Consider the following 21074-nt stretch of genomic DNA (forward strand, 5'->3'; position numbering starts at 1 on the left):
AGAGCATTTTTCTTTAGAATAAATGAAGTGGAATAAGGACATCCACTTCTTATTGCCTTTCCCTTTCCCATGTCCCACACAAACTCAGAATATCACACACACACACACACACACACACACACACACTTTTTAATTCTGCCCTTGAAGTAAAATGTGATAGTGGTAAAATCTGATAGTAGCAAAGAAATCAAGAAGATATGCAAGGACTTGCAATTCGTCCTCACTGTGCCCAAAGCAAATGGATGTTTCCCATTTGCCAGAACGGAATGGTTTAAATATGCATTTCCAATTTGGAAACAGGTAAAATCAGCACTTCCTGGGAAACACCAGCTGAATGGATGCTGACAGAAAAGGGAGCGAGGTTAGAGCGGCCAGCCACGAAGAGAGGCTGCAGGAGCTACGCCTCCGTTTGGAGATTGCCTGCATCTCAGCAAACACCTTATGCTCAGTGAGCACCAAGCACGTGGGTGCTTCACCAATGTAAGTAAACAGAATAATGAAAACTGGTGACTGTGATTTAAAATGTCTTTTTAAAACACGATCGGTTTGCTCCACTGCAATCCTTAATGCTATTTTAGTAACCACTTTTACGTCTTGATTGGCTCAAAGTCTTCTGTTTACTAGCTCGTCTAACACGGAGAAGAGAGGAGTCAGTCCCTTGAGGCCGTCACACATATCTCATCATGCTACTTGCAGTTTTAAAACAGAAGAGTCCCCCTCCGGGTGCCTTGCAATGGAACTAATGGAGTTTGCAGAGAAATTATTTCTTTGCACAGAGAAAGTCCTCTGAGGCTGGCCAACATGTTTACAATGTCAAGAACTCATGAATAATAGCAAAACAGAATAGTCCCACTTCCTGGGAAAAGAAAAAAAAAAGAGGAAAAAAATACAGGAGATAGAGGCTACATAGAGAATAGGATTTTTTTTTTTTTTTAAATCATTCAGAGTCAGTCACAGTGAAATTTTGCTATGAAGAAACAGTCTTGTACTGCCTTCCAATATTGCTCTAAACATTAGAGGCGACTTTGTATAGAAAGGTCGTTGGCGCTGGCTTGGGGAGTTGCTTGTTGCATGTTTCCCAGGGGGGCAAGGATGCTAGCAGCAGAATGAAGCCTCCCAGCAGAACGCAGAAGCCACTGAAAAAAAATGCAATGTCATAGGTCTGGGTCCAGTCATAAAACCAACCTGGAAAGAGAGGAGAAAAAAAGTGAGCTTGATAGAAATGGTATGAATATGAAGCCCGTCCTCTAGTTTCATCAATTTTATATGCAGTTAGTATTCGAATATACATTCCATCTACTCTCCAAGTGGCCTTCTGGGAATTCGAAAGGGAGACGTTGTCAAAAATGTGGGCATGAATAAGCAGGCATGTGGGATTCCTCCTCCCAGATAAAAATAAAATAAGCACAAACCCCTGAGCAAGAATATTGGCTTTTCAACTACAGTCAAGTGACTTTGGATAAATCATTATTATGACACATTCCATGAGGATTTACTTCGTACACATCTGTGGTCTTATCACAATCTGAATATCTGTGTCTGGGGAAGTCACAAAGAACAATAAAACAGGTAACTTTAAGAAAAATGTCTTACCAACAATTGGTGGTCCAAGGCTGTTTCCAAGTCCAGCGAAGAACATTAATATCCCGTAGGCGTGGGCTAACTTTTCAATTCCCACAGTCTTTGTGGTCACATAAGGGAAAATGGACCAATTACCAGTAAGAAACCCTAGGATCCCAGAGAGTATGGCCAACATGACATAACTTTTGGCAAATGGAATTGCACACAAGGCCAGGCCCATGAGTATTAAAGTAGCTATGTAAAGATACAAGGTATTAACCCACTTCAAGTCAGCCAGTATCCCTAACAGGAGTTTACCCACGGCCGTCATAATGCCAATAATGGAAATCAGAGGCATAGTGAACTCTTCCTCTTTCACATTTGAACTCCTCGCTACGTCTTCCATAAGTAACGAAGGCGGAAACCCTCCGACGTCAAAAAGAAAGATGGCAATAAAGAGTGCTGAAAATACTTTGTTTTTGAAAAGAGCCACAGTTTCTCCACAGTAGTTTTTATATAATTGCCACTTCCTCTTGGCAAGCTGTTTGCAAAAATATGTCTGTTCGGCAACTTTCTTTTTGTACGTTTCTGTCTCTTTTGTGCGGGCCGTTGTAGTTGGGTTTTTCCCAAGCAGGCTCTCCTGTCTCCAGTCACCGTTGGCTAAAGGGCTCTTCTCGAGAATGTTTATGTTTTCTTCCAGGTTCTTTTCTTTTTCATTGTAAGTGGAGTATCTATCTGGTACATTCTCCAGAGCTGTTTTTTCAGGCACAGGGCCATCAGAGGGCTGGAGGGGTCTCATCAGACTGCCACAGGCTAATATATTTAAAGCTAAAGCACCCACAATCAGCAGGCACCCATCCAGGCCGTAGAGCTCAATCAGCAGCCTCTGCAGAGCAGCATATATAAAAAGTCCGACACTTGAACCTACAAAGGAAATGGGAACAGTTCAATTTTAATCTCTTATAACGAGGAGCTCTCAGGACAAGTCTTACCAGTACCACAATTCAGTTTCTTTTTTTACACTGGCCCTCATGTGTGCCATCATCTAAAAAGCACAGCAAGAATATGAAAGGTACCGATAACAATAATAATAAAGCTGGTAGAATATTTATTTTAAGAATTAGTATTTGTGCTCGGCCGGTGTGGCTCAGTGGTTGAGTGTCGACTCATGCACCAAGAGGTCACCAGTTCGATTCCCGGTCAGGGCACATGCCCAGGTTGTGGGCCAAATCCCCAGTGGGGGGCATGCAGGAGGCGGCCAGTCAATGTTCTCTCTCATCAATGTTTCTCTTTGTCTCTCATTCTCCTTTCCTCTTTCTAAATCAATAAAGAAAAAAAAATTAAAAAAAAAAAAGAATTAGCATTTGTAGTTCAGACAGTGTTAAGCACTTTACATTGCACAATCTTGTTTAACCTTGATAATGATCATATTGTGTAGATCCTATTACTATTCCCAACCTACACATGAAGTGACCTAGGGCTAGAAAAGTTGAGAAATTTGCCACAGGTCACAAAGCTATAACTGGCATAAGTTGGAGTCATACTCAATCATTCTGACTCCTGGAGCCCATATTATTAACAAATACCTTATGCAGGTACTTTTTTGCACTTATTATATGCCAGGCTCCATGCTATATATTTACTCCCTTTGAAAAGACAAATATTTATATTTTATTTTTTGAGATGAAGAAAATATTTTCATTTTTATGGGATATGTATAATGATGTGATAGTTCAAATTCACTGCTGTATCACCAGAAGAAATGCTTCACATTACTAAACTCTGAAAAGAGTAAGGTGGAATTTGATAGGGTATTAAAATCACAAAGCATGCCTGGTTTACACGTGCTTATAACACTCTAAATACTCCAGTTATTTTTTAGCGTAGATCACACTAAACACACTGGAATGACATGGTACATCAACCCAGTGAACTTGCAGTGTTCTTATATGATTCTGATTTTAACTTTTAAAAAATTGAGTATTTTAACATTGAAAAACGTCACGTGAAAAAGCAGGAGAGAAATAGATCTGTCTAAAAATAGATAATTATGTGGATCACACTTTTAAAATGATCTATAGCCAAATTATTTTATAACCCCAACAGGATTCCACATGTGCAGCAAAAAAAAAAAAAAAAAAATCTTATTAAAAATTCGATCTTAGACTTGTAAGAAAATGTTTTGCTTTGAGACCACAGTTGTCCCTTTCTAAAATTTTTAAAGTTAACTTTTTAATACCCCCCTCCCAAATTATTTGCATGAAATGTTAATCAATAGCTCACATTAATGTAATGGCAGCTAAAATAATATCATTTTTGTGGCTAGTAAGATAGTATCTTCTTTGCTAACTATTGAAAAATAATAAGTAGACAAATTTAATCCTTCCCTTATCTTTTTAAAAATGGCACACATTTCAAAAGTTAAAAGCACTTCAGAAACAAACTGAAAGAATAGAAAAGAGCACTATTCCATGTACATCTGTATTAACATCCATCCACTATTAACCCACATTTTTATCTAACACCATTTCTTTGTACAGAGTCTAACAAAGTGCCATACCATTAAATATTCAGTACTCTTGGTGTTTTACAAATTCTATATTTTGACCTTAAATTAAGAAAAATAAGCAACTTCTCCATTGCTCACCAACCAAGTTTGGCTCTCAACATCACGACATATAAGGAAGACATATTCAGTCAATTCCACTGGAGTTTATTGAATCCCTCTCATGTATTAAGTCTATGACAACTCAGCACAATAAATCACACATTAGACACTAGGTTTTCAGCCTACACCCCACAAGAGTGCCACCAAAGCGTAGAAAGATGCAGGAATTCTTTCAGGGCAATAAAGAGTAACTCCGAGCTTCCCTGTGGAATGGTGTAAGCTGCAAACTATAATTTTTAATTTAAAAGAAGAAAACCCTAATTTAAAAATCATCCATGTCAAGGGTAAAGTGAAATAAAGGATGAATGATGCTTCCACACATATCTAAATTATATATTATCACAAAAAGGGACAATATTAATTGCTGTTCAGGGAACCTGAGATAGTAAGAGAGACACTCATACTTTGATTAACTATTAAAACCAGGGGTCAATAATCTTTTTCTATAAAAAGCCAGAGAGTAAACATTTAAGCTGCAGAAGGCCATACATTTTCTGTCGCAAATGCTCAGTCTGCCCCTGAAGCATGAAAGGGGCCAGAGAAGGTTTGTAAAGAACTGAGCGTGGTTGTGTTCCAATAAAACTTTATTGAAGAGCACTGAAATCTGAATTTCACATAATTTTCCCACGCCATGAAATGATCTTCTTTTGATGTTTAAAAACTACACAAAAATGCAAAAATCATTCTTAGCATGTGAGCCATCTGAATGCAGGCAGTAGGCCAGACGTGGTCCATGAGCATCAGTTTATCAACCCCTGTTCCTCCGGGAGCAAGATCAAGTCCCCAGAAACTTCATTTCATGCCCATGTTCCTTTCTTTCAACTAGGTCACCATACTTCAAGTATTTCTACTCTTGGTTTCTTTTCAACTTAAAAAATTCTACTATGAGCCCTGGCCAGTTTGGCTCAGCGGTTAGAGCGTCCGCCTGCGGTCCGGAGAGACCCGGGTTCGGTTCCCGCTAAGGGCATGTACCTCGGTTGCAGTTTGTCCCCGGCCCTGGTCGGTTGTGCGGGTGGCAGCTACTCAATGTGTCCCTTTCACATCGATGTTTCCCTCTCTCTCTCTTCCTCTCTCTCCCTCCCACTCTGTCTGTACAAAAAATGGAAAAATGTCCTCAGGTGAGGATAAAAAAAAAAAAAATTCTACTATGAGTTATATTTTGCTTGTAGTCTCTTTCACTGAAGTTGGGTGCTATAGACTGAATGTTTGTGTCCCCCCAAATTCATAGGCTGAAACTTAGCCCTAAGGTGATGGTACTAGGAGATGTGGCCTTTGGGAGGTGGTTAGGTCATGATGGCAGAGCCCCCATGAACGGAACTAGTGCTCTTATAAAAGAGACCCCGGAGAGCTCCCTCTCCCTCTGCCATGTGAGGACACAGTGAAATGACGGCCAAGTATGAAGCAGAAGACGGGCCCTCACCAGATACCACGTTTGCTGATGCCTTGTTCTTGGACTTCCCAGCACCCAGAACTGTAAGAAATATATTTCTATTGTGTATAAGCCACCCACTCTATGATACTTGGATACAGCAACCCAAACAGACTAAGTCGATTCATGCTTCTCCCTAGTGTGCCTCGCCCAGCTCCCTGTGGGTTGCAAGCGCAAGCTCCTTAATCCTGCCACACTGTGACTGTCCCCAGGAGCTCCATTCCTGCTTCAGTGTGCGTGGCCCAGGCCCTGATGGCCTCTTCCCTCGCCTGAGTGAAAAGCAAGAGCCGCTCTCTCAGCAGAGTTTTTGACATCTTCAGCACAAATCAATGTGGACATTCAGGGAACTCTAGGTCATAACTATAACGGCTGACACTTTTAGATCCCTGGCCATGTGCCTTACACAAGCACTCCTTTAAAATCCCCAATAACCTGATGTAAGAAGGACGATTTTATTCCCATTTTGCAGTTCAGAAAACTGAGGCTTAACAGTTAACAGAACAGTTAACTGACCTGTCCATCACCAGACAGCCAGGGGAGGTGACACAGGCTCCGGGGTGTGTGCTTGTTACTACATTATACAGAAGTATATGTATAGGTGAGACCTGTTGTCCTTTAAGCTGCCAGGCAAACTCGCACACTCCTTCCCACACTTGTGGGACATCCTGTCGGGTTCTTGAAACTGCATTTCGACTGCTCTGGACTCTCCCTCTTGTTTTTCCTACCTCTTCTCCCATGTCCACTTCGCCATGTCCTCAGACTCTGGCCCTACCTCCTCCTAGACCATGCCTCGCACTTCTCGGCTGGCGATGCTTCTTTCAACTATGGAGAAGTACCCAGCTAGACACAGTTCAGGCCGGGATCACTGTGTTGCCACTGGGTGGGCCTCAGGAAGAAAACATGCATTTGGATCCTGTTGTCAGGCAAACTGCTGAAGTTGTCCCGCTTATCCGAAAGCCTGGCTTCTCAGGATTACCCCCACCCCATTCACAAGCAGCTATGCAGACGTACAACTCTTAGTACACTTGGCAGCTTTATCTCCTAAGCAAACTCACAAAACATTGGCTACAGGAATTCTGATGAATTCCCTAAACAGCTTAGGAAAAACTCATCTGAAAAGTAAAACACCACTTAAAAATATCAGAGAGAGTCCCAAAACTTTTATATTTATATTCCCCACACCCTCAGTGATTAACTCTTGATTACAGCCTGCACGCAGGTCAGTGACATGTATTAAAAAAATCAGTCCTTTCCACTTTGTCATGGAAATCGTAAGTTTCACAATAAATGGAGGTCAAGAGCTATCAGCCTCCGGGTCTGATGGTGGCCTCAGGGGTCCGCATTTCCATTCCGTCTCCTATCTCTCAGGGATAAGGTGCCTCACAGGTGGGCTCTCGGCTCCTTTCTGCAATGTTCTCACCACCAAGTGGTTCTCAGTTTACTGGGCCCATAAGCTTTCTTTCCTGTATAATATTTGTAGAGCAAGAAACAGGATTCTCACAGGGTGATCTGATCATAGATTCCTAACTGGGAAGGTCATGGTGGTCATTCCCCAGGCATATAACTTTTAGTAAACGGTTTATTTTGCCGTAGCAAGCCCTGTCCGCTGTTGCTGTGCATCTAGGTGAACACACCTTTGAGTTAACCACCCTCCAGAGAGCACATAATCTTGATGAACTGTCCTGTGATCCGATCCACGCCCTGCTTTTAACCCACCTCCATGTAATCTTTCCTACGTTCCCTCCTTAATTTCAACGCATAAAAGAAGCTGGAAAACTTCAAATGCATAAAAGAAGCTGCAAAAAAAGGAGCTTCCCAGCATATGTCATCAATTTGGTTCAAATAACCTCTTCAAGAAACTCTCTACAGGTTTGGACGTTTCTTACATCAACATATTGGACATCGAATGCCCTAGTTTTTCATACGTGTACCTTAGGCTTTTCTGAAAGCTACGCCGTATTTCCAGTGGATAATAACATTTCCTTGTAGAACTAGAGTCAAAACATTGTGCTACCTGAGTGGTGGCTGGGGAGTGGTTGGTTAAACATATCTGTGTCTGATAACTTTTAACTCTGATTAGAAGGCTGAATAGTGATAATGACATACTTATTTTGAAAATGTACCTGTTGAAATCAGGCCAAGTGCAAGGCCTCGGCGGCTGTCGAAATACTGGCACGTAATGGTCACTGTTGCAGTGTACAATAAACCACATCCGAGACCTAAATATAAGAAGGCATTACATAAATTAATTACATATATTACTTCAATGCAAAAAAAAAAAAAAGAGGAATAATTCCAGTAGGACATTCTGTTACTGACTGGCTAAAACTCTTCAGAGTATGAATTCCTAGGTCCCTTCAATGTTAGCTGTACAACTCCAGTGGACACAATTATGTAGACTCAGTTTTCACTCTACATACACCCAAAGGTCAGGTCAAGTGGAAAAAATTAATCCAAGGTAAAAAGTGTAAACGAATAATGCAAATTTAAATTAAGACATTGCGGGGAGAGAAACAACATGGTTAAATCACACACCAAATAGCAAAATTTAATCAAATGTGTCCTTTGGATAGCTCTGTTTCTCTTCCAAGTTCTTTTCCTTAGCTGTGTTCTTACATCTAAATCCTCTAAACAGCTTTATAAAATCCTTTTCATCATCCCACCCGATTTTGCTAGAGCTCATAGCTTGCACATCTCAGTTTGCAAAACAAAGACCTTTGGGCAGGTCCTCAGTTGTCCTCAGTCCAACACATCACAGTGAAATGTACACTTATACACTTTTATCTTTTAGAGCTGCTGCACACCCCTGTGAACAAAAGAAGAGCTATGTGATAAATCTGACAAGCTCAGAGACAAAAGTGACCTCACAAGGTAATCTGATCATAAATTTCTATTTGGGCAGGTCATGATAAGTAGTCAAGCCCCAGGCCAAAACGTCCTCAGCAAAAGGTTTATGTTTGCCTTAAGCAAGCCCTGTCTATTGTTCTTGTGCATCTAGGTGAACACACCTTTGAAATGCCAGATTAATCTTCTTTTCCAGACTCCTCAGAGGTGCAACCACCCTCTTGGGAGCACTTGATCTTGCCTGAATACCGCCCTTATTTACTGTAACTGTTAAAATGTTAACTATCCTGTACCCACTAATGTAAAAGGAGTATATTTATCTCTCCATTTTTTATCCAGTCTTGGAGATGTCCCCATCTTGCTTTCTCCCAGCAGTATTATATTTATCAATGTGAAACATTTTAGCCCAGCTGGTGTGGCTCAGTGGACTGAATGTTGTCCCCCAGACTGAGAGGTCCCAGTTCAATTCCAGGTCAGGGCACACGCCCGGGTTGTGGGCTCCATCCCCAGTAGAGGGTGTGCAGGAGGCAGCCAATCCATGTTTCACTCTTATATCACTGTTTCTCTCTCTCTCTACAAAAAATTCAGCGCAAATAGATATATATGAGAATGAAACATTTTGGTAAAAGTGCATCCTAAAATGGCAATCTTAAGAAGTGCTAAGGGTGGAGCTACCGGATCCAGCCTCTGTGTGTGGGGGAGGGGATTTAACTCGTTCAGATTTGCCCAGGACTTTCCCTGGTTTGACCACTAGAGGCCTCACATCCAGGAAAAGCCCTTAGTCCTGGGTAAACAGGGACGGTTGGTTACTACAGTGTGGGAACATGTTTCTTGGTCACCTGGGAGAATTCTTGTTCTGTATATTCTGAAACAAGCATTTCAACAACCTCTTTACATATCTGAGCCAATATGTCTTATATTCCTGTTCAAAGGTTAGGATTGGTGATTGCAAATAGTATTCCAGAAATATCTACTCCTAGAAATGAAATAGTGAGAATGTACATTAGGATGCTGAAAAAGATAAATATGGCTAGAGTATCCAAATGTAGGGTAACTAAATGTAGGTTAGAGTAGCTAAATGTAGGTACTGTTATGTTTCTGGCCTAAAACATCTGCATGGGACGTTAAAAAGTCCAAGTAATTGACTAGATGTTTATTGACATGGCTCTACACTTGATATACTTAGCCTGAGTACCCTGAGCATGACACTGACTGGTTAAGAGCCCAGACATAGATTCAAGTCTCACCTCTATCACTTATCGGCATGTGTCTTTGGGAATTGGAGAGTTTACTTAAACTCTCTAACTCTTAGTTTCCTTATCTTTAAAACAATCTCACACGATAATTGTAAGGACTAAGAGACACAAAAAAATGTAAAAGATTTAGTATCTGGACCTGGAACATAATAAAGTACTAAAAAATACCTATTATATGGGTACATTTTTTCACTTTTACCCGAGTATTATGGCATTATGTGGACATAGCCTGAGGTTAATTAGAAAATCATTGCTCCTTACTATAATTGAATATCCATGAGAGACAAAACACTATCTTTAATGATATAACCATTAAAAACAAAAATGGGGATTTCCGGTCAAGATGGTGGCGTAGGTGAACGTGGTATCGCGTCCTCCCACAACCACATCAAAGTTACAACTAAACTACAGAACAATCATCATGCAAAACCACCTGAAACCAAGCTGAATGGAAGTCCTACAACTACGGAATTAAAGCAGCAGCCACATCCAGACTGGTAGGAGGGGTGGAGGCGCGACGGGCTGGTCCCACACCCACGTGTGGTGCATAAAAATCAGGAGGACACCTTGGCTGGGAAGGTCCTGACTGAGGGGTCCCCGTCCCACACCAGGTGCCCCGCTCAGGGTTCCAGTGCCTGGAAGAGAATCCCCATAACTTCTGGCTGGAAAAACCAGCGGGAACTGAGGTCCAGGGAGGCTGAGGCCCCAGGCAGCTCCCTAAAGGGCCCGCGCACGGACTTATCGGACTCTCTCCCTCTAAGCTCGGAGGGGAGGCAGCTCGAGGGGCGCCAGAGACATACAGGGAAGAACTGAGCTGTTTGGCACTGGAGCGAGGGCTGGAGAGGGGGCTTTCTCCAGGACAGACGTGCTGTCAGAGGCCTTTGTTCCTTTGGTGAGCCCTTCCCGGGGGCGGCAGACAGAAGGCATATATGGGACTCCAGCAACTTGGCTCACACTGGTAGCCCCACCCTGGGGCCCCGCCCCATCCAACTTTCAGGCCCACCCAAGCTGTTGCCAGTTGCTTAACCATAGGATTGGCCTGTCTTGGATCCTGCTTCAGGTTTTCCTAAATTCTTTCAAACAAGCAGCATCTGGTCTCAGATAGCCCCATACCTCTAGTTAAGTAATACATAGAAACAAACACAGGGAAACAGCCAAAATGAAGAGATAAAGAAACAGGTCCCAAATGAAAGAACAGAACAAAACCCCAGGTAAAGAACTAAGCGAAATGGAGATAAGCAACCTAACAGATGCTGAGTTCAAAATACTGCTTATAAGGGTGCTCAAAGAACTTAGTGAGAACCTCAGCAAACTTAGTGAGGGCCTCAAGAGTATAAAAAAGGACCAGTCAGAAATGATGGATGCACAGTCAGAAATGAAGGCGGCACTAACGGAAATAAAGAATAATTTACACAGATTCAATAGTAGAGTACGTAAATCCAAGAAGCAAACCATTGATTTGAAATATAAGGAAGCAAAAAACGCCCAATCAGAACAGCAGAAAGAAAAAAGAATCCAAGAAAATGAGGATAGTATAAGGAGCCTCTGGGACAACTTCAAGAGTGCCAACATTCGCATCTTGGGGGTGCCAGAAGGAGAAGAAAGAGAACAAGAAATTGAAAACCTGTTTCAAACAATAATGGCAGAAAACGCCCCTAACTTGGTGAAGGAAACAGACATACAAGTCCAGGAAGCACAGAGAGTCCCAAACAAGATGAACCCCAAGAGGCCCACACCAAGACACATCATCATCAAAATGCAAAAGGTTTAAGACAAAGAGAGAATCTTAAAAGCAGCAAGAGAAAAGCAGTTAGTTACCTACAAGGGAGTTCCCATAAGGCTGTCAGCTGATTTCTCAAAAGAAACTTTGCAGGCCAGAAGGGAGTGGCAAGAAATATTCAGAGTGATGAAAAGCAAGAACCTACAACCAAGATTACTCTATCCTGCAAAGCTGTCATTTAGAATTGATGGCCATATAAAGAGTTTCCCAGACAAGAAAAAGTTAAAGGAGTTCATCACCACCAATCCATTATTATATGAAATGTTAAAGGGTCTTTTTGAAGAAAAAGATAAAATATATGAACAAACAAAATGGCATTGAACATATATCTATCAACAAAGAAATCTACAAACAAAATGAACAGGCAGAACAGAAACATTCTCATAGATACAGAGAACATTTTGTTGGTTGCCAGAAGGGAGGCAGGTTTGGGGGAATGGGTGAAAAAGGTGAAGGGATTAAGAAGTACAAATTCATTGCTAGACTGACAAACCTCAAAGGGAAAGGGTTTGGGGGTGGGTGGGAAGAAATAAACCAAAGAACGTATATGCATAACCAATGGACACAGACAATAGTGTGGGAAAAGGCGGGAGGGGGGTGGGAGTGGGGAGGAGGGAGTCAATGGGGGAAAAATAAGGAACATCTGTAATACATTCAACAATAAAGTTTTTTGTTTTTTTTTTTAAATGGCTTATAAAACTCTAATTGCTAAAGCAAATATATAGGAAATGACCTTTATCTCAATTGCTAGAAATAGAGTAGGAGAATCAGATTTTCTATTAATGTGCTTCCCCCCTCCCCAAGGCTCAGTGGCCTATGCAAAAAATGAAGGATTAGAAAATTACATTTTTCCAAAAATCAAGAAGAGAATATTAACAGTAATCAGGTAGCTAAATAACAATATATTATGAAGGAAGAGACGGCAAGACATTGACTGTGAGCTGTACTTTTCAGAAAAGCAAAGAGAAATCATTGGGAAGAAGCTTGAGCAATTCAATAAGGGTGTGTGTCCTGCACCCCCTCTCCTCACCCAGTCCGGCCTTCACCACACTTTCTTCTTCTGATTCAGGAAAGTTATTGAGAAAATAGGAGCCTGAATTACCAGGTTTGGCAGCATGGTTTATAGTCACTTGAAAGACTGGCAAGCTACCATTTCTTTTAGCTACAAAAACAACAAGATAACATCACATGTTCAAGATGTTATTTTTTTAAATATTGATTAAATAGTAAAACAGAATTATGCCAATTAACATACTTCAGTATTCTTTTAATCTTGTATATCATAATTAAATATATAGCTTTAGTTTACTTTTCTATATTCTTCTATCTACTAAATAAATATTTCTGATTCAACAGAGCTTCTTGAGTAGGAAAACACTGCTGCTGTGTTCCCGAACTAAGAGTTCAGAAACAATTCAAGGAGAAGGGAACAAATGTGTGTTAAATACCTCTGTGCGCCCAGTTTGGCTCAGCGGTTAGAGCGTCGGCCTGCGGTCCGGAGAGACCCAGGTTCGGTTCCCGCTAAGGGCACGTACCTCCGTTGCAGTTTGTTTGTGCGGGTGGCAGCCACTTGATGTGTCCTTTTCACATCGATGTTTCTCTCTCTCCCTCCCTCCCACTCTATCTGAACAAAAAATGGAGAAAATGTCCTCGGGTGGGGATAAAAAAAAAAAAAATACTTCTGTGCGCTTCTCTATACACATTATCTCATGACTAGTCACAATATCTCTGAACTTATATTAGTCCCATTTTATAAAAAATAAAAATAGAAGCCAGAGAGATTAAATAATTTTCCAAGGTCATAAAACTAATAACAATGGCGTATGCTAGCTAATATTTATTGCATGATCTCAACAACCCTATAGTTTAGATGCTATTATTATGCTCACTTTTAAAAATGAGAAAACAAGGCAAGTAAATTGTCTGGAGTCACTCGCTGGCAGGTGGATTAAGAAGGTTGGCCGACATGGTCTGATCCTAGAGCTACTTGTTAGTGGCTCCTTCCCCGAGCCATTCTGTCTGTCTTAAGAGCCCATTTAATTCATTCCTGACAAATGAAAATGCTTAGAATACGATTGTACACAGAGCTGGTGCTCAATGAATGTTATCATTAGACTGAATCTTTTGTGTTTTTTTCCTAAGGAACTCATACAGCAAGGAGAATGAGTTTACACTGTGTAATAATTTCCTGTCATTTCCTTTTCAACTCTACTACAAATGGTGACAGAATGGAAGTGTCATTATTCATTATTATGCCATGTATTTACTTCACGAATATTCTATGAGCCCTATATTGTTAGCCTCCTAATGAAATAAAACCACACACACAAAAAAATCAACCATGGAATACTATTAATAATCTGCAAGCAAGGAGTAGCTCACAGGGCCCCACTAATGACTGGAGTGAGTGATTTTTAAAAATTAATTGAAATCCAACTCAAATCTTTTCTTTATTTTATGTTTGTCTATATTTTGCGTGGCTTCATGTCGTCCCCACAAGACCTATATGGGTTAGGTTGCTAAGCCTGCCTTCTCAGACGATGGGACAGTCACCTGTGTGCAGAGGGGCTTGCTTTAGCTCACGGAACCTACATTTCCTGACCCAAAGCCCATTTGTCTCGCCAGAAGCTCACAATTCCCTCCTAGTTGCATGAATTCAAAACCCATTGCCAAATCAGAGTCATGTGTACTCTCCAGACCTGAGCCTGTTTTCTGATCAGAATCCATTCACTGAAGGGGAGGCTGGGATTCCAGGACAGTGCAACAAACACGATGGCAAGTAGGTAATTGTACCCTGACTCTTTACCCAAAGAGAACCACAGCGGTATTCACTGACTGGGGTAGGTGGGTGGATTTGAGCATTGTTGGACACTGGGTACAAGCTGACACTGTTAACCACGAACCTAAGGCATTGCTGTGGTGAGCCCTTACAGTGGGGTCATGTGGCAGGAGCAGGTCTGGCTCACACTGGGTCCACTGAGTCCATTGACCATCCAACAGTCATTTCCCCAGCTGCCGATGTTTAATTGGAGTACACATACATGTTAGTCAGTATAACTCCCTACATACTATTTCTTGCGTAAGAGTTACCGTAGTGGGAAAAGCCAAGTGGAAGCTCTGTAACTCCACCGTCACTACCACCAGCAGCCAAAGAGTAAATCAAGACCAATATCTAGTTAATTGAAGACCATGTGTTCACAGGGGAGGGGAAACAAGGGTAGCTAGTGAAAGTTCCAATACTATGAGCCAAAGCGAAACCCATTTCACAAGTTGGTAAAGCTCTCTCCGTTGCTACAGAAATTTTAAAATTTATTCCCTGGCCGGTTTGGCTCAGCGGTTGGAGCATCGACCTGCGGTCCGGAGAGGCCCGGGTTCAGTTCCCGCTAAGGGCATGTACCTCGGATGCAGTTTGTCCCTGGCCCTGGTTGGTTGTGCGGGTGGCGACCACTCGATGTGTCCCTTTCACATCGATGTTTCTCTCTCTCTCTCTCTCTCTCTCTGTTCCTCTCTCCCCCTCCCACTCCATCTGAACAAAACATAAAATAAAATAAAATTTAATTATGGGAGTTAGTTAATTTTGCCTTTTTCTTTCTATGTATCCCTAGATATTCTTCTGACACGATCAAATGTATATAAATCTTAGACAATGCCAGCCAATTTTTTTCTTTTAAAAAATCCATTTTTATCTGTAGGTGATGCAAACGTGGTGCTATCACTCACTTTTGTTAGTTTTAAGGTCAGTGAGAACTTGGGATATGTACTCATAAAGGCTTTCTCTAGAAACCATGAGTACGAGGAGTAAAACCCTCTGAAATTTTAAATAGTCAGTCCAGAGTTTGGGGAAAATACCCAAATCCTATCAATGGCATAATGATTTGATTTTCTGTGCAACAAGAATAATCCCAAAAGAAATTTTGTCCTAAAAGAAATAATTTTCCCTATGTTCTAAAAGGAATAACCCCTTACATGCTCAACACAGATATCTACATTTTTATTTTTATTATTTCAGACAAGAATGCAGAATGATCATTCAATATATTTGTAGCTACAGGTTTGAAACTGTATTAAGCTCTATAGGGAATATAAAATATTAAACATATACTATGGGCTCTCAAAGAACTAACAAGTGACCTGCCTATTTAGATTAATATCTGAGTAGTATTAGGGCACACAGTTAAATTTAAAATAAACTTTGATTGCTAAAAGCACTAAAAATAATTATAAAAATGTGCAAGGGTCAGGATGTCACGTCCGACGGTGGGTCCAACCCCAAGCATCCTCGCTATGTCGCTTTAGTTGGTCACTGCACTTCGCCGAACTCCACCTTCCCCCTCTGCAAAGCAGGTTCTTGTGAAGTTTAAATGAGATCAGATCAAGAGACCCTGGCACACAATAAGCACTGAGCGAATAAGCACTGAGTGAATACTAGCTGCTATATTTCCTATTATTTATTGTTGGGGAAAATGTCTCAAATAAAAGAGAGGAGTATTGGTAGACAATAAATTAGTTTCTTTCAGACACTAAGAAAAAACTTTGAAAGTTGAAGTCTTTTTCAAATTCCCTACCAGCAGCTGCTACAAATACTGCACCTGGTGACATTTCTCTCTCCCTCTCCCTTCCTCTCTCTCTAAAATCAATAGAGAAAAAAACATTTTTTTAAGACACTTAACATTGAACACAATTAGAAGAGCACATCACAAAAGCATCACCCCCCGCAAAAAAAAAAAACAACACACAAAACCTCTCCAGCCCAGAGCCCTCTGCTTTTCCTCGCCTGTAATAACCAAGATCACCACCAATCCTCACCACCACTCCATTTCCTTCAATCATGCATTATCTTAAAAAAAGTAAAAAAAAAAAAGTATGTGCTTTACAGTCTACTCTTTGCTTCTCCCGTGACTCTGTGATGGGGTCCTGGCGACAGATGGTGTGAAACAGCAGGATGTTGAGAACACAAAAAACTCAACACAGCCCTGCTGAACTGACCAGTATGAGAAGGATCACTTCCTAAGTCATGAGAAGTGACAGGTGTCCGTCACACACGAGGCTCATACCCCGCCCTCCCTTTTTTCCTTTTGTGTGCTGAAATGAAACACCTTTCCACGCCTTGAGAGAAAACACTGTTAAAACAATTTATCCTTTCAAATCATTTGATTCACTGGTGGACATTTTACTGAAGCAACAATTTTTGGTGAAGTGACCGTTGAAAGTAAATTATTACTGAACACTTGCTCTTCTTATGTTAACTAAGTAACGCGGCTAACATTGGTAAAATTGTGCTTCACCACTGAAGCTTAGAAAAGGTACAGTGATCAGGTTTCTTACCTACAACAATGCCATAGGAAAAAAACAGAAAGTAGATATTAGGGGCAAAACCACTCAACATTAGGCCTCCAGCCACCATGAAGCCACTGAAGATGGTCACGGGTCTTGCTCCAAAAGATGAGACACACAGGCTGCAGATAGGACCTATAAAAATAAATAAAACCTTCACTTATTTCACAGTAATTTCCTTTCCACAATCATATGCTCCATCACCTCGTAAGTTTAAAATGACGCTATCATAAAATAACAACACGAAAATAATAATAAACATTAACTGTGTATTTATGATGGACACTATGAACTTCACATAAAAAACTTCATTTCATTTCCATCTTCCTGCAACCCTGGGAGGTAGACACTATTGCTATCCTCTTTTTTTTTTCATAAGAAAATTAAAGCTTCAGGATAGTGAGGACATGTAGTTAAGAAGTGGGGGTTCTGGAGTCCGACTTTCTTCAAATTTGGGCTCTGCTACTACTTGCTGGCTCTTTGATCTCAGGCAATTAGTTTGACCTCTTTGTGCCTCAGTTTTTTCATCTGAAATTGGACTAATAACAGCAGCCCCCTCATGGTGTTACTGTGAGGACAAATAAGAGCACAGATGTAAAGCTGATCACAAGGCCTGGCCCAAGTGAGGGTCCAACCAGAGCTCATTCTGCAATGATGCCACAGCTGCCACCAGAATAGTAACAGAGCGAACACCCAGCTGTCTGACTCCGGAGCCCACCCTCATATTCTAAGGATTTTTGTCCCCTGCATGTCCCATGCACCTTTCCTATCCAGAGCTCCTGTCCAGCACAAGGCCAATCATATAATTAGTGATAAAAATAGATGTGTTGATTGACTAAATACAAATAATAGCGACTCTGTAGAGGGAAGAGGTGGAAGAGAGGTAGTTGTTCTCTTCCTCGAGAATATTCTGGCAGGTAGGGCCAAATGGAAAAGCACCCACCATCCAGGTATAGGTCTGTCTCTACCACTGTCCCATACTCCCTGTACAACCTGAAATCTGGGGAAGGAAGCGTACCGTTGACTGACAGGCAAAAGTGACCATTACGTGGACTGGCTCTATGTATAGGTGGGCACCTTCTTATGTAATAGCATTTAAATGCTACTGAAATTCTGTCCCACTAGCACTGTGCCTGGAAAGTACCTACAACTACAGAGCTTAGCATATTTGAAAGAAAAGGCGATTAAGGGTTATTCAGCCCAATAGTTTCATTTACATGGAAGGAAACTAAAGCTCAGAGGTTGTCCAAGCCCGTGGTAGAAGAAATAGCTCAATATTTGGAAGCAAAGAAAAGTATATCTTAATTGTATTGACAACAACCTTTCAACAATAAGATACAAATTATTAGCTCCAATTTTTAAAAAGCATACTTACCGGCTGGCTAACAACAGATCATCGTGTTAGCAAGAATGTGGAGCCATCAGAACTCTTACAAACTGCTGGCGTTATCTCCAAAAGCTGAACACAGCACACTGTACAACCCAGAAGTTCTACTTCCATGTATACATCAAATAGAAACCAACAGATAACCCAATAGAAATACCTACATCAAAAGTTACATGCATAAATGCTCACAGCAGAACTATTCAAAGTAGCCAAAACCTAGAAACCCAGATTTTCATCAGCAATAGAATGTATAAGTAAACTCTGGTATATTCATACAATGGACTATTTTATGGCAATGAGAATTAGTGGACGCTCTAACCGCTGAGCCAAACCGGCCAGGGCCAGTGTTCTGTTTCTTGATGTAAATGTGCTCACTTCATGGGTGTGTTCAGATTGTGAAAATTTCATTGGGCTATACTCTCATGATATATATACTTTTCTATATATATATCTTTTACTTCAATAAAAAATGTTTTAAGGCCCTGGCCAGTTTGGCTCAGCGGTTAGAGTGTCGGCCTGCGGTCTGGAGAGACCCGGGTTCGGTTCCCGCTAAGGGCACGTACTTCGGTTGCAGCTTGTCCCCGGCCCTGGTTGGTCGTGCGGGTGGCAGCCACTCGATGTGTCCCTTCACGTCGATGTTTCTCTCTCTCTCTTCCTTCCTCTCTCTCTCCCTCCCACTCTATCTGTACAAAAAATGGAAAAATATCCTCGGGTGAGGATAAAAAAAAAAAAAAATGTTTTAAGAAACAGCAAATGGAAAAATGATACAATCCACCCATAGTCTTATTGAGAGTAAGTGGTAGAGCCATAATCCTATGACCCCAAGCCCAGCATTCTTGACAATTATAGCAGTCACCCTCATCCACGGTTTTCCTTCCCACAGTTTCAGTTACTCTCCATCAACCATAGTTGGCAAACATTAAATAGAAGATTGCAGAAATAAACAATTTATAAATTTAAACTGCATGATATTCTGCATAACATAATGAAATCTCTGGCCATCCCACTTTGTCCCACCCAGAAGCTGAATCAACCCTTTGTCCCGTATATCCACACTGTACATGCTGTTCTTCGGTTAGTCACTTAATGACCATCTTGGTTATCAGAGTGACTGTCTCAGTATCGCAGTACTTGTGTTCAAGTAACCACTATTTTCTTAATAATGGCCCCAAAGCCATCCACATACCTTTTATTACAGAATATTGTTATACATTCTCTATTTCATTATTGCTGTCTTTCACTGTGTCTAATTTATAAGTTAAACTTTATCATAGGTATGAATGTATAGAAAATGCCATAGTATATATAGGTTTTGATACTATCTGCGGTTTCAGGCCTCCAATGGGAGTCTTGGAATGTATCCACCATGGATAAGGGGGAACTGCTGTACCCGAGAATCACTTAAGTGCATATTTAAGACCAGGTTATGACCACTGAGATAGCACATAGCTCTCGATACCTGTGGCTCTCTCACATTCCTCCCTGGTCATGAACTGACCCCTTCCATTTTAGGTTAGATATCAATTTTCAGTTATAGAGGGATCACCACAGTTTTCCACAGGGGCTGCACCAGTTTGCAGTCCTACCAATAGTGCACAAGGGTCCCCTTTTCTCCACACCCTCACCAACACATTATTTATTGACTTTTTGATAACAGCCATCTGACTGGTGTGAGGTGATGTCTCATTGTGGTTTTGATTAGCATGTCCTTGATGATTAGTGATGTTGGGCATCTTTTCATATGTCTATTGGCTGTCTATATGTCTTTTTTTGGGGGGGGGGGGCACATGCCCCTAGTGGGAACCGAACCCAGGACTCTCTGGTCTGCAGGCCAACGCTCCAACTGCTGAGCCAAACCGGCCAGGGCTATATGTCTTCTTTAGAGAAGTGTCTTTTAATGTCCTCTGCCCATTATTTTTATCAGATTGTTTATTTTTTTGTTATTGAGTTATATGAGCTTTTTATATATTTTGGGTATCAACCCCTTATTGAATATATTTCCTTTGGAATACATTGTCCTAGTCAGTAAGATTGTCTTTTTGTTTTGTTGAAGGTTTCCTTTGTTGTGTATAAGCTTTTAAATTTGATAGTCCCATTTGTTTATTTTTTTCTTTTGTTTCCCTTGCTCAAGGGGACATGTCCAAAAAGATACTACTTAGACTGATGTTAGATAGTTTACTTCCTATTCTCTTTTAGAAATTTTATGATTTTAAGCCTTACATTTAAGTCCTTAACCCAATTTGAGCTAATTTTGTATATGGAGTAAGAGAATGGTCCAGTTTTCTTTTTTTGCATGTATCTGTTCAGGTTTCCCAACACCACTTGTTGAAGAGACTGTCATTACTCCAGTGTATATTTTTACCTCCTTTGTCATAGATTGGTTGACCATATAAGCAAGGTTTATTTCTGGGCTCTATCTGTTTTTGGGCCAGTACCATGCTGTTTTTATTATTGTAACTTTGTAGTATAGTTTGAAATCAGGAAACATGATACCTCCAACTTTGTTCTTCTTTCTCAAGATTGTGTTAGCTATTTGGGGTCTTTTGTAGTTCCATGTAAATTTTAGGATTATATGTTCCCGTTCTCAGAAGAATGACATTAGTAGTTTGATAGGAATTACATTTAATCTGTAAATTGTTTGGGGAAGTGTGGTCATTTTAACCAGATTAATTCTTCCAATCCATAAGCATGGTGTATTCCTTCATTTGTCTGTGTCCTATTCAATTTCTTTCTTCAATGTCTTATAGTTTTTAGGGTAAAGTTCTTTCATGTCCTTGGTTTATTCCTAGGTATTTTATTTTTTTTAATGTAATTGT

At 40.8% G+C, this 21074-nt stretch overlaps 1 protein-coding gene across 1 annotated transcript in view; it reads right to left on the bottom strand.

Moving 5' to 3' along the window:
• Positions 1–919: 919 nt before the first annotated feature.
• The window catches only part of SLC16A9 (solute carrier family 16 member 9), a 51003-nt gene continuing 30848 nt past the window's right edge, over positions 920–21074 (bottom strand). The window contains exons 3-6 of the mRNA XM_036265290.1: positions 16863–17006; positions 7781–7876; positions 1594–2484; positions 920–1185 (exon numbers count right to left, since the gene is read on the bottom strand). Coding sequence (XP_036121183.1) covers positions 1007–1185; positions 1594–2484; positions 7781–7876; positions 16863–17006 — 1310 coding nt within the window. The 3' untranslated portion in view covers positions 920–1006. The remainder of the gene's footprint in view (positions 1186–1593; positions 2485–7780; positions 7877–16862; positions 17007–21074) is intronic.

This window comes from Molossus molossus, unplaced genomic scaffold (genome assembly GCF_014108415.1).
Source record: "Molossus molossus isolate mMolMol1 unplaced genomic scaffold, mMolMol1.p scaffold_m16_p_17, whole genome shotgun sequence".
Lineage (NCBI taxonomy): Eukaryota > Metazoa > Chordata > Mammalia > Chiroptera > Molossidae > Molossus > Molossus molossus.